General features: G+C 40.2%; 1 protein-coding gene across 1 annotated transcript in view; it reads right to left on the reverse strand.

Moving 5' to 3' along the window:
* Nucleotides 1–2,140: 2,140 nt before the first annotated feature.
* syt9b (synaptotagmin IXb) overlaps nt 2,141–15,193 on the reverse strand; it is a 48,286-nt gene continuing 35,233 nt past the window's right edge. Inside the window, exons 5-8 of the mRNA XM_051382081.1 lie at nt 11,026–11,146; nt 10,688–10,859; nt 10,465–10,594; nt 2,141–5,257 (exon numbers count right to left, since the gene is read on the reverse strand). Coding sequence (XP_051238041.1) covers nt 5,180–5,257; nt 10,465–10,594; nt 10,688–10,859; nt 11,026–11,146 — 501 coding nt within the window. The 3' untranslated portion in view covers nt 2,141–5,179. The remainder of the gene's footprint in view (nt 5,258–10,464; nt 10,595–10,687; nt 10,860–11,025; nt 11,147–15,193) is intronic.

Here is a 15,193-nt window from a genome sequence, read left to right on the forward strand (position 1 = left end):
AACATTTAGGAGGATCTATTGGCAGAAATGGAATTTAATTTGCGCAACTATGTTTTCATTAATGTGTCATCACCTGAAAATAAGAATTTGGTGTTTTTCGTGAACTTAGAATGAGCTGTTTATATCTACAGAGATAGTGGGCCCTCTTCCATAGAGTCTGCCATGTTTCTACAGAAGCCCAGAGGGGACAAACCAAACACTTGCTATGGATAGGCCCTTTCATATTTCTGTGTGTTTTGTGACCACCATAGTTTCTCCATCACACTTGGAAGGGGAGGGTGAAGTGGGGGTCTGCAACTACACACAGACCTTTTTAAAGCTGGGGCACGTGGGCCTGCAGGGAAATGTTCCCCTTACTGATGTGGCCATAAGTTGGAAAACCTGAGGCCAAAATAGGTAGACAAAAGCCTCACCACCAGGAGCCACACATGGAGAAAGATACCCAAAAAAAGTTCACTAACTCACCTTTAGTTGCTGTGGAAAACAGGTTACTGTTATAGAAAATGTGAACGCTGCCTGGAGAAAATTGATGATGATATGGTTGTAACCTCCAGATTGTGCTGTGCAATAGATCTGAGAGACTAGAAATGAGACACCTGCAAAGGCACACGAGTCCAGGAGTGACAGAGGCAGGTGCAGAAGTTCGAGGACATGAGGAGTGTATTGCAGAAAGCAAAATAACCACCACCTAAATACATTTTGCTAACCACTAGGGGTTGAGGGATCTTTATAAAGTCAGGGTTGAGAAATGTCAGGCTTAAAGCTGTTCTAATCAATGGTATTACATAAAGAATGGATCAAATGATTATGTGTAATGTGAAAGGGATTGCTTCTAGTGATGAATACACAGACCTGACCTGACCGCTGTACAGAGTATTTTTAGCTAGGGATGTCAAGATACCAGATATTTAGTAGTCGATACTAATACCAGTGAAATTCCTAGATTCTCGATACCAATTCGATACCATGTCCCCAATCAAATTTTTTTTGCCCCTCATCCCCATTTAATATCTGCTGATACCAAATCCTAAACCAAAACTTAATATTAATATAGTATTTTCCTTAATAATACAAGTGAATAGCTCTGCATTGCATTGAGAAAAAATTGCCTGCCATTTCATGTGCCACAACTTTTCTGTTTATCACCACTCTCATTATTGGTGTTTCCAGCTGCAGCAGGCACCCACAGAGCAAAATTGCTCTGCCCCAAATACAGAAATGAACTACAGTCCATATGTAGGAGATCAGGTAGCCCATGATATAGCCATATCTCAGCCAACTGTATGACCATAGCTGGCCCTGTTCTGGCCCTGTGTTGGACCAGACAAGTTTCAGCACTCTCTTTCGTTTACAAAGCTTCAGTATTCAGTTCTAGTGGTTACTGGCTAACTTGCCTCATTTAACGATATGTCTACACATTACTAATGACATTTTAGAGTTTTGCAAACGGCGTGATGTGAAAAATCAATAATATATTTATTCAATATACTGTTGTGGAAGCATTTTTCAAGTGTCTGTGTTAATGAAGTGTCTTGGTTAAGTTTTAGTCGAAGCTGACAACAAGAACCAGTCCTGAAACTCTCATCTGACATAAGGCCAGAACAGCAACCATATGTCACGGCCTGTAAGTGGCTACCAGAGCTTGCCGAAATGGACCGAAATTCATTGCCATATCTGGGCCAAGTGTAGGCCGTCAATCGGCCAGAACAGGCCTGATGTTTTTTATAGGTGATGGGGGAAAACCCAAGGGACATCATCCACATACACACTCACAGACAGGTGGACATTTTGCCTTTCAGCATCTCAGCCACCATGAGGTCTTACCTCTGTGTTGGCCTCAGTGAAGGTGTGTGTGTGTGTGTGTGTGTGTGTGTGTGTGTGTGTGTGTGTGCGTGTGTGTGTGTGTGTGTGTGTGTGTGTGTCACAGAAAGTGTGCGTGTGTGTTGTCAGAAGCTCTTCATAGGTCTTTCAATCACAGCGGTCTTTTGGGAGGGCTCACAGCATAGGTGTGAGGTGGGGGGGTGAAAGCCTGAGGGGTGTATGGGTGTGTTTATGTCTGTCTCATTCAATCCCTCTGACTCTCTCTGAAACATTTTCCTTGTGTAGCTTACAATACCCATAAATCAATCCATGCTATATATATATCTATATATATAGAAATATTTATTAATAACATCTGAATGGACAATTTACACACTCTGCTTTAGCTTCATAATACATCTTGTGTTTACAGTTTGATTAGTATCTCACAACAGAGGAGAGATTTAAAAATGACTCACAGAAAAATGATGCATGCATTGTACCTACAAACACATAAGAAATTGTTATTTGTGACAGTGTCCAATACAAAGACATAAACAATACTGGTATTAATTTGAATTTCAAAAAACAAACACTGGCTTATTAAAACAACCACAGGGTGTGGTCTAAAATTGAAGGAAAAAAACATGTAAGTCCGATTACAGTAGATAGGGCTGCTGCAAGTGTGTCAGTATAGAAACAATCAAGATATTAATTTCATGGCAAAGCTAATAGTAATCACTAATGAGTTATCATCTGTATTATTAATTAGACTTTTTTCTAAATGGGAGCCTTTTACAGTGACAAGCCCCCATCAAAAAGGCACCAGTACTTACTACTATTATCAGCCTGACCAATTATTGGATCCAATATTCAACATTTTTCAGAATATCAGAATCATTATTTATTTTATTCCATACAAATAAATTCATTTAAAAATGCGCTACTTTCGTTCTGATGTAGCCTGTCTGTCTGTCTGTCTGTAGTCTCACTCAATATCTGATTGGTCACACTTTACAAGTAATAGCCTATCGACACTGCAGGCTGCTGTACCACATACGGGGAAATGGAAATACTCAAGTAAGTGCAACTTACTAATCAATATTTGTATCGCCACTTAAACTATCATATAGTTTTGTCCATCACATAAATTTGTTATCAGAATAAGAATCCGAATCAGAAATACTGTCAGGGGGGAAATTTCTTAATGATGTGATATGATAACAGTGTATTCCCCAAAATACTTGCTGAGATCTGGAAACATGTCGACATTGCAAAAAATCAAGCAGTCAGACTAATGAGCCGACGGTTTATCCAGAATATCTAAACCACTTTATTTGGAGTGGAGTGGAGCATTTAGCCACTAAAGAGCTACAGGCGTCCCTTAAGAATTGGCAAAGACCAAAGACAGAGCTAGAAAGAGAGCGAATACTGGACTTTCATTCATCAGATGGCCAGAAATACGACTGCAAATGAATGCTTATGCTCCCTGTCTGCTGGATGTGTAAATAGGCAATCGTTGCTAGACCTAAGGCTGCTTTAAGTAGAAAATCCACCATATTTTGGCCCTGTCCTGCAGAGGGGCACTGTTTCAAAATCTTAATTATTATAAGCTTATTTTGTGTAAGCATGGTACATATTCCAAACACTGTGTTTATTCAAATTGCCTAAACTAAAAAACATAAAACTTGGTGCCAGGTAGACCGGCAGCATAAGAGGACTGGTTGTTTCTGGGTCTCTTCATTTACTGAGAATCTATTTGAATAGAAATGATGGCCAAAACTACAAATATACAGGGATGGAAGTACTTTTACTCTCGTGACTGTTTTTAAGTTACTAACTTTTGTTTTGTGTGTAGTTTTTTAAAGTATTTATAAAGATCTGTCATTTTGCTTGCAGGTGTGTGTGGGGGGTACAATCATGTAGCCCTACTTGCTTTATGTCAGCACATTTGAAATATAATAATCACTTAATGACATACATCAAAAATAGCCTCATTTTACACACAATCCATAATCATAAAGATACAGAAGAAGAGAAATGCAGAGCAAAAATGGCACATTGTCAATATTTTAGAGACCCCCCAAATTTCATAAATCATGTCTTATTATCATGTCTTAATAGCCCCTGTAGTTCACACCCTGTTAGTGATGCTTCTGCTGCTAATTCAAAAAGAAGTGTCCACAGTGGAGTCCACAGTCCATGTATTGTGTATGATTGGTGTTTGAGTTTATTCCTCTTTTTGCTTAAGTCTAGTAAGATTAAACTGAGGAAGGAAGTTCTTTACTTTAACTGATAATCTGAGGTTCTCACTATTTTTACACAATAATTTTACTTTCACGAAAGTAAGATGTCTTTAAAGTAACAGTACTTTTACTATTTTCCAGCATCTTTCCATCCCTGCAAATATAATGCTCACATTGTAACAAACCAATAATACAATTAGTAATGACACTACGTTGGAGACTGATCAGCGTTTTCGGTATTTTGACCACACCCTGTTAACAAAGTATGACAATTTAACATGCAGTAAATAAAACACTTTATGTGTCATCTGTCAGCTGCTTTACACATTCTTGGAGCAAATCCTCTTCAGGTATCATCTTTCCAGGAAGTTTTCTGTGAGAAAGTCGCCCATCGAAGTAAAACTAAGGTTTACACTACGAAAATCTCTTACGCTCAGTTCTGCTGTGGCTGCCACAGAGTTCAGGCATCGCTCAGCCTATGCAGTTTGAATGTCTGACAGCCAAACAAGTGTTCAAAAGAGCAGAGACTTTGTTGATCTGAAATGCCCTCTCTGTCTGTAACTTCACCTGTCTAACTCGTACTTTTTCTATGATAGCTGATCACTCACATCAATTACAAGTCACAGCTTCACACATTGGACTAAAAACTTATGATTTTGGTGGTCCTCAAACTGTAATTTGCTAAAATAAACAAACAAACAAAAAAAAGCTTGGCCTGTTAGATAACCTCAACCTCTCAGCCTGTTAGTACAACCTGTTAATATAAAATAATGAATGAAAGTACTGTAGTAGTTCAGTTGGAATGTAGTTAAGTGTTTTTTTGGTTGTGAAGACAGAGGAAGTAAAAGGTGTGGATTAGCCTTTGTGGCAGCTTTAGCACACTAAAGCCTTGTTCAATCTAGTGACACACCAGTGTGTGTGTAATGGCTTTTAGCTGATGTTACTACTGCAGTCGCTTGTTAGTTACACCTTGTACTCTATGTTTTAACATTTCAGTCTGCAGTTCCATCATCCATCATTCTTCCACCCTGAGGCTCTGTGCATGTGTTTGGGTGTGTGTGTGTGTGTGTGTGTGTGTGTGTGTGTGTGTGTTGTGTGTGTGTGTGTGTGTGTGTGTCTGTGTGCGTTTGTGGTTATGGCGATGGAGGTGTCTTCAGGGAATTGGTGGATCCTCCTTGGCTTCCACTGCCGACCGCTCCCTGTCCGACCCACTGGACCACAACAGTGAGAGAAAGGAGAGAGGGAGAGAAAGACAATCAGTTAGTTGCCAATAAAAGACAAACAAAAGGAATGGTTTTTTTACGTCGTATTAGCGTGCTCTTAAAATGTGTCAGTCATGTGAAATCAAATTGAACCTGCTGCAGAACTAAAAGTAAATATAAACTACGCTTGAATATATAGAAGCAGCTTACTGTGGCTAAAAGGGGGTGAACCTGTCAGAGCAATTACACACACGGTCCAGGTGTCATGTCAGCCATTTAGGATTTTTCTCTAAATACATCAGTGTCAAAGCAGCAGTGATGGCAGCTTGTTCCAGTGACCGTACATAGCTGTATACACAGTATAATGTCATTAAGTCAGCAGATGACCTCAGAGTCGGATGAGACCTGTCTACAGGCCTAAGGGCCGACTCAGACCAACACAGGTGCTGCAGTGAAAAACACCCTTCCTCCTGTTCATTTTCAGTGGGGGCAGTGCTTCAAGGCTTTTGTGTAGTGAGCTTTGAATCAGAGAAATACATTTTTTGTTTGTTTTTTGTTTGTTTCACAGCGGTTAAATCCTAAAGCACAAACAGGTACACCCATTTTCTCCGCACTGTCCAGTTTACACTCCCTTTTGGCACTTTGTTCTCTGGACTGTATGTCATTTCATTCAGTAAAGAGTTTTATTCAAGATGGAAAAGAAGGCTCTCTGAGCTATTGATCTTGCTAAGGGTTTGTTAATTTGTTAGTTAGCAAGGTTGTTAGCTCAGGTGTCAATGGGACAATAAATTCACAGTACATTCAAAAAACGTATTTGTACAATTGGCTCCTGTCTCATAACTGCAACCCTGATGCGACACAGCAAATAATTCCTCCATCTTGGACTTTCCTTTGTTCTCTCAAAGGTCAGCTCTGTCAATATGGCAAGTATTGCTATTAGTCAGCAGTTTGCTATCAGCTCAAGTTTGCAGGGCAAAATTCACCAGTTAAACTGAAAGTATGAATTTATTTTGCTGGGAAATTTCAGTCTTTAATTCTGGTGTGGCAAGTTAAAATATCTGCTGTGAAAAAGGCCCAGGAGCCATACTGAAATTCTAAATAATAAAAATAATTCAGGGTGGATTCTGTTGATGTAATCATTTCTGAGAGTTGATTGGCGATTTTCATTTGATCCTGTCTGATCTGTCTTTAACCTGCCCTGAAGCAGGCTGACCGAGAAGGTTACCATGGCGATGAGCTAACCCTGTGAGACCGAAAGTCCGGGAATATACAAGCTCAAAGTTGGCTTGGAACACACTACCTTGCTTCATGAGAGCGGGCCCTGCAGTGTGCCTTTCTGGTCAGTCACTCATTCATGTGACAAAGTGGAAGCAACTGAGCTTTCTGCTTTCTTCATCTCCTTTGCTTTCCGCTCAATAGCATCAGAACAGGGCTTGAAATGACTCTGGGGAATTCAAGAGCATTTTGTGCATGTGCGTGTGTGTGTGTGTGTGTGTGTGTGTTTTTTTTACAGTCCTGGCTGAAGACATCAAGTTGGTGAATTATTAATGCTCTCAAACAGTGGTCAGAGGGTCAGAGAGGCTTACTCTAACACTTCAGAAAAGCCATAAAAGACTAAAGTGGGTATAAGAAAACTGTGAGGGTCTGTGTGTCAGCAATTTGTGTGTGTGTCAGCAAGGGTGTGTGTGTGTGTGTGTGTGTGTGTGTGTACAAGAGACAACATCTAGATGTGTTTCAAATGAACTAAATTGTCTAGTGTGAATACATGAATGAATGTGTGAATACTTGCAAATCACTGTATGTACTGTACTGTAGTTACTGTACATATGTGGCATATGTGGGCATGATTTTGTGTGTGTGCGTGTGTGTGTGTGTGTTTGCATGTGTGACATAACCAGTAGGCCTGGTCCCCTCAGGACTTCTGTGTGGATCTTTTAAGGAAACACAAATAAGCCATTAGTCTAGAGCCCTGGCCCCTCTGCTGTAGTCCAGTGCTGCTGCTAATGGCCTCAGATAAGACACAGCTAGTGGAGAGTGAACACAGTGTGTGTGTGTGTGTGTGTGTGTGTGTGTGTGTGTGTGTGTGTGTGTGTGTGTGTGTGTGTGTGTGTGTCACACAAACGGCCCTAGAGACAGAAGAGAGCTCTTCTAGCTTCAGCACTGTTGGCAATATCAGGGTCACCAACCTCCCACCAATACTGCAACTCCTCCAGTTGACACAGTGTGACAGCTAGCGCTTCATTTACTTCTACATCTTGATGCAATGCTCAATAAAACACTGAGTGGTTAACTGGGAGAAGTGGGAATAATCCTGCTGTCAGGTGGCAACTAAATAAAATAACTATGTGAACATGTGGTGTGAAAAGAGCTCTGCCTGCACAACCCTTACTGAAACGCAAGAAAACTCAGCCGAATAATTTTTCTTCCTGCAGCTCCTCTCACTCACGCACATCAACACACAGGCTCAACTGGGACTGACCATTCTCAAGCAATAACTACTCTGGCTCCAGCTTTCCCATCGACATGAGGAAAAATATTTTAAGAGGAGGCTCGGGCTGGATCCACAATACTACGTTTTTAAAGTTTTAAAACTAAAACAGAGAAAGTTCACCGTTTCAGAAATGATCTCCGTCTATATTAACACACCTGAAAAAGCATACCACATGACCATTCCTGTACACTGGGCGTGCACGTGCCAGTATAAACAGGAAACGGACAAAAATAAGGAGACAGAAACGTGACTGCTCTTCACAGAATCCTACTAGATACTGCCGTTTTTATTCAAACATTGTCCTTGTCATTGTCAGGGTTCACATGCGTCCTGGAAAACCTTACAATTACAATTACCTTACAGAAAGTAGTTTTCCAGTCATGTAAACACCTGGAAATGAAAGATTTAAAATGATCAAATATCCGGTAAAATAATCTTTGTTTTCCTGGAACATTTTAATCGTATTTCAGCCTGTGCTGAATGAATGTCACAGTTAGAGGAAAACTATTCAATAGACCTTTTTCACAACAGGCATGAGTTGCTGATGCCGTCTGATTTCTTCTGGAGAAGGGTAACATGACGAATCAGAGGATGACACACAACTGATACAATTTCCAAAAGTCTTCTTTTGTTTTCTGTTTGTCCAGATTGAAACGCAACCCCAGATTTGTAAAACTGAAACTGGGCCAGCGTTTCCAAACGACTCTATTGTAGTTGCTTAAAAAACGCAGAAGTAGTGTGGACGCTAGGTGCAAACTTAGCAAAACTGCATATTAAAACAAATACGTAGTCCAGTGGATGTGGCCCTAAACAGCCTTAACAACAGTTCACATGGTGTTATATTATTTTTTTCAATCTACTGTGTTCAGGATCAAGAATGAACTCAAGATATTGTTCTAATTTGGGTCAATATAAGGGCACTTAACTGCCATTCTCTTAAAAATCAATTGGTCCCAAATGGAAGCTCAGTTTAATGAAGCTCAAAATGTTGCTAACTTCCTCTTAAATATTACATGATATTAATGTTGTGGGTGCTAAATTATATAAATGCAGCTACATAATCCTTTTAAGTTCTGAATTCTAAAAAAATGAATTGGAAAAACAAGATGACCCATCTCAAGGGGCTTGTCCTCAATAAGTTGATTTGCATAAAAACTGGGTTAGTTGGTAAAGACCAGACTTGTAGCAGCCATCATTGTCAAGCATTCGATGCCTATCACTTAGGGGAAGCCACACATGACTGAAGTCAGTCATCTGGATGGTAAAAGAATCTAAATATACACATTATACATTAGTTGGTCTGCTTTTAGATGGAAATGTCAGACTTATTCATTAGAGAATAAATAATATTCCTGGGGTCCTTAGACAGCAGACCTCCTCTGGTAAAGATAATGATGTCTAGAGAGGGCTCACATCAACAGTCCTCATGACGACCAATGGTAATAGCTAACAAGCTAGCTTCCAGCAAGCCAGGGTCCATTCAATTCAGTAAGGAATGTTAAACCTGCCGAAACATCTCTTAGTAAAGCTTAAATGAATTTTGAAAATCCTTCAAAATAGAGAAAACACACATATGAGCTTGACAGATGCTAATGCGTGTCATAGCCGATGCCAGGCGTTACATATACCCGGACAGTGATCCCTTCTGAAGCGTTTTATCTTCTGACCCCTTCAGCTGAATACCAATGGATGTAGCTTTGACAACTCCACATGAATTTACATGAATCAGTCCAGCATCTGTTTTAGCATGCTCTGTTTTTTTAATGAGTGTGGGCTGGAAATTCAGAAATAGAAACAGCTCAGTGGATGTAGCCACCTCTCTGTGTCTCTCTCTGGAAGCTAGGTGCCTCTGTTGTGGCAATCACAGCAAAACAAGTCAAGTATACATGAGGGTTATGCAGTATTTTTGTTATGTAATTGTTTTATTTCTTTTTTGACTGTACCTCAAAATGAAATACGCAACATGGAATATAACTCATTTAGGTTGTATTTATTTGATTCTGAAGTTATTTGTTTTGAATTAAGAATCTTTTTTTAGTGTAGAGAAGCGTTTGTACACTCTTTTTACATATTGATTCTTTAAATATTCTAACACAAGCATGGTTTTAATTGAATATTCTTCTTTTTTTGGCCTGATAATCAGTCTGAATGGCCATTCTGTTTCATTTCATTCATCTGTTTCAGTGGATGAATAAATCAGCTGTGTGGGTGGTGATTCTGAGTTTTGTGACCAGCCTACTGATATGAAATCAAACCCATTACAGAGTGCACATCAAAGGCTGTTTATCTGTACTTCATTAAAAGTTAGGCAGTTTTTAATTGTGCCAACATTATCAGTGACCGGTCATTCAATTCTCAACAACTACCGGATTTTGTACCGACATTGTTCTCTAGAGAATGGAGATTGACAACTACTGACTTTGGTGACCGCCTGAATTTTTCTCTAGCGCCACCATGAGGTTGACATTTTTGGCTTTTGGTGAACTGTCTTGACAACTATTGGATGGATTGGCACAAGGCTTTGTACAGGCATTCAAAGTCAAAGTACAGCCTCACAAAGATGCTAGCATGGCTGTTAATTAGTCTCATTTCAACTCTTTTCTCCAGTCCTTGCATTAAAAAGATCATCGTGTAAGAATGTTTACTTTGTAAGCGTGTTACTAAGAAAGTCAAGTTTAAAACCTCTACAAAAATGTATTGTACCAACACACAAAGCGGCACATACCTCTATGAGAGGGTGCCAGTGTGCAATGGGTTTCCGTGGGTATGTCAGCATCTCACTCCAGTGGTCTCGCCCCAGACTCTCCGCCTCATTGCCCACCCTGCACACCCCGATCACTTCGTTATGTCCAACCCTGCAGGACAGAAAAAACAACACATGGAGACTCCAAAATGTTGCATCAGTTAAAGCACTGTAGATGAGACTGATATAGGTATAGCTGACTTACCGATCATAGTCCATGACAGCTATGAGCAGGCTGATCTGGTCGATGTTCTCAGGAGGAACATCAAACACGATGGCTTCGTTGTACACCGGGTTCAGAGTGTTACGCTTGGTTGACGTCTTCCTCTTCTTTAGCCTCCGGCCATCGCACATCAGGGACACTTTCACATATGGATCTGGAGAAAGGTGTGGTGAGGTCAGTAAGGATGCCAAAATGTATGGGCAAGGAAAGCCACGAAACAAAATATTATACTGACTCACAACAAAGCACTATAAAGCTTATGTGTATATTTGACTACACCACCTCTCAGTGGAAACATTGCATTGTCAGTCAGCACCCACCTGAGGCTCCAGTGATGTCCATGGCTTTGAGATTTCTGGCTTTGATCATGGTGATGGTGAGCCTGCCAGCCGTGGGGAGATAGCACAACGAGAACATCAGCTCTCCCAGGTCCACATTGTCCTGAAAAGAAATGTATTACATTTTTATATTAGTATTGTCCATGCTCCTTTTATTAAGATTTTAAAGACAACCACGACTGGGACTGGTAGGGGAAGAATGACATCTGAGGTCTGAGTGATCCCCAGGCAAAGCATCACATCAGAAGCATGAATTTCACCAGGGGAAATATTTCAGAACATAATGATACATCAGTTTTGACAATTGACAGTGTATAATTAGTAGACAGATCTTCTGTGAAGTGAAGCCAGTGTCTTAAAGCTGGATTATTTCGTATTGCCAGCAGGGGGCAGCTTCATGGATTGCAAAATATAAGTCTGATAGAAATGAGTTTTATGGGGAAATTACCCTACTTCTAGATTTATGAGCTCAGTAAACAGTTTCCTAATGAGTTTATGGTCTTATGTATTCTTCCATACAGCATGATGTTCATTTAGTAAATTATGGTCCCATTTAGAGTAACATAGGCGATAAAGCAGGGTGTGCTTTAGGGCGTGGCTACCTTGTGATTGACAGGTCATTCTCAGTAAGTGCATCAGTGCAATGTACGAAACTCGGATCAAACTGTCAAACTAGGCAGTGCTGATAAATATGAAGCAAGATTCTATTATTGCGTTGCCTATTTCTTGCTTAGAATCTCTTCAAAAACATATTTTAGTGTACTGTGTATCTCTCATATGAGAACGTGTGTGACCAGGCTAGCTGCCATTGTTTCCTGCTAAGGACGAGTTGCAGCCAATGAGCACAGCTCAACTTGCAGTACGTCACCGCTGCTGGCTTCAAATAACTGACATAATGCCAGCGATAATGCCAAACTCGAGGCTTCAAAACGGGTCTCATCAAACCAGTGGGTGATGTCACGATAGGTTCACACTTGGTTTTGACAGTCATTAGTCATAACTGACACATAATGGAATCTCTTTAGTCTCAGTTTTTTTCACCAAACTGAGGGCTGTCTGATGGCAAGGTAAAGTAAAATGTTCTTAATATACCATACACTTATATAGCATTATTGATTTTTTTTTTAAAGTGGGATTTTCTTTATGTGGCTAAAGTACATTTTTCTGCCAACCCTGTATTCAGCAGTGCATTTTTCTGCTTTCCATGCCGGAACTCCTGTCCACCGGGGACCCGCTGACCTCCGTCCACTGCAGGTAATACATTGACTATGGATAAGAACACCACTTCAAAAAACCCAAATTATCCCTGTAGGGTTAAATAAGTAACAGTTGAGTCAAATCCCAGAAAACCAATGGGTAGAATCAACAGAAGGCACATTATAATGTTACACAAGTCTTTGCACCTCAGATATGGATCACGTCTGTGACACCTCATGTACAAAAAAACATGGAAACCTTTTCAATCACATCTGCAGCGTGCAGCAACACCATGACTCATCGTAATCAGCATGTTTGGTGTTACAGGAATGTCATGTGCTGAGCATTTAAATGATATGCAACCTGGTTTTGGATATGTGGATTAACTTGTGTAATCTGCCATTACATTTAACTACTGCTGTTTTCCTCTGAGAATATTCCTGCTTTCACAACTTATCCACAGTCACGCATATGCCAATCTCTTTTCCCAATTAACACGTCTGAAAATAACGTGTGATTGTGTGAGAATGAGTGCTGTGCTTATGAGACACAAACACTCACAAGCTTTCTTACAGGGGAAACTCTGATTTCTAGTTTTACACTTTATCCCACACATCGGGCTGACACAGAGCTCCCTGTTACAAAACCTAAAATAGGAAGTGAAAAGAGCAAAACGTGTACAAAATCTTGAATACTTTACCACAACAAGGGATTTAAAAAGAAAATAGCAGTCGGCAGATGTGGTTCCAGCTGTTTCAGCATCTACAATCCAAGTCAGTGAATCCCATTACAGTTCTTCTAATACAACAAAAACGCTCTCTTGATACTCAGGATTCAGCCGCTTTATGTTTCAATGGACACAGTTGCAAAGCAGGTTAACACAACTATTTGATGTGTCTTAATGCATTCTGTCCAATCCTTGATTAATACACAGGATGTTAGTGATTTTGCACTTAGTCTTTGTCAGAAGCAACCAAGCCTAAGATCAGAAGTAGCGGTTATACTGGAAAATCATGGTGTTACTAAGACATCAATGTGTCCTCCTTCTGATGCTGATTAAGAATAATTGGAGTAATTTCTACACAGACACAGAGATCACACACACACACACACACACACACACACACACACACACACACACACATTAGGATGCTACTGCTGTGGGTCTTTTGCTCAAAATCAAATTGAACAAATTGAGTTGCTTCATCACGGATGTCACTACCTACACGCCTGCAAGCCTGTAAACACACACATGCTCGCTCTCTCTCACACACACACCACCACACACACACACACACACACACACACACACACACACACACTAGTTGTCCAGGATGCATGACATTCTGACTGTGTGATGAGTTGATTCGTCACACGACTTGCTGAGGCAGAATCCACCAGTGACACCGACTGCATTATCATTGTTACTTTGAGCCTCGGGCGTTAATGATGTAAAGCTTATGATGTCTCCGAGGTGTAAGACACACACACATTTTGCAGGAATTCACTAACTGATATACACAAACAGGCAGGCACTCACTCAAACGGTGGATCGGCAAACCCTTCAGCTCTCCACTGCTAATGTGATCAATCTCTCATCACACACACACACTCTCAATCAGCACACTTAAGTTTTCAGACTATAGAGTGCCGCTCGCTACTCTTATGAGCACTCAAATCAAGCCTGCGGTCAGGATTATGGTCACTTGTGCTCAGCCAATGAAATTAGACCTGTGCTCTTAAGCGCTCCAATAAAGCAGAGACAGAGTGTGGGCAGTCCATCTTCTCCAATTATAATACTAGCACCTTCTGTCCCTCAGGAGCAGCCAGGTTCTATCCACAAGCCTCTCTTTTGCTGTGTCTTTAATAATCACAGGCTCAGTCTAACTCGATCTATCTCATTTCTTTCTCAGTCCCCCCCCTTTTTTTGTAGCTCCCTCTGTTTGTGTGTGTGTGTATGCCTGTGCAGGGCTTCTTAAAAGTCCAGTGTGTAACATTTAGGAGGCTCTATTGGGAGAAACAGAATGTAATACTCATAGGGATGTTTTAATTAGTGTATCATCACCTGAATATAAGAATCATTGTGTTTTTGTTACCTTAGAATTTTTAGCTACAGAGGGAGTGAATCCTCTTCTACAGAGTCCGCCATGTTGAACCACCTTTTTTTTTTCTTTTTTTTTACAGTAACCCAGAATGGACAACCAATCACTGGCTGTAGGGGCATTTGCATTTTGTCCCAGGTTGTTTAATAGTTTTAAGTTTTTAACAAAGACTAACTGACGTTTTTATTACAAAATGTTCTTGCTAAAATCCATAATTAATTTTTGTTTATTAATTTCTGTGCTCATTTAACCCCTGTGGTAGATGTGTGGAAATTAACTCTTATTATTTGTTCTTTATTATTTTATGCATAAAATTGGCCCTCGATGTAAAACTTTGCTGGCCCCTTGGCCACCGTTGAAAAAGAGATTTTATCTCAAATGGGTTTTATCTGGTTAAATAAAGCTGAAGTAAAATTAGACACATTGTGACAGTGACGCTTCCCAATAATCCTGACTATTTATCTTGAAGGTGTGGAGCTCTGAGACACAGGCATTACTGCAACAAAGGTCCCACTATGCTATGCACATAGATTGGTACGATAATCTGAAGCCATATGGTGTTGCCATCAATGGTTGTATTGATAGTTTTAGTCACTAAGTAATCGCAGACTACTTTATCACATCCATTGTGCCCGAAGCATCCTCCAGGACGACTGCACACTGATAGATGCATGGAAAATGGTCACACAGATAGTTCAAGTTCAAGAGACGAAGGAGTTGACTTTATTCCTCGACATTTCAATCTTATTCTCAAAATGCAAAATACATTTAAAGAAATCTTCCTTCTCTATTTTTTTTCCTATGTCTGGTCTTAATACTAGGTGGGGCACCAGCATGATGCCTTTATGGTG

This window comes from Dicentrarchus labrax, unplaced genomic scaffold, assembly GCF_905237075.1.
Source record: "Dicentrarchus labrax unplaced genomic scaffold, dlabrax2021, whole genome shotgun sequence".
In the NCBI taxonomy this organism is placed as follows: Eukaryota; Metazoa; Chordata; class Actinopteri; family Moronidae; genus Dicentrarchus; species Dicentrarchus labrax.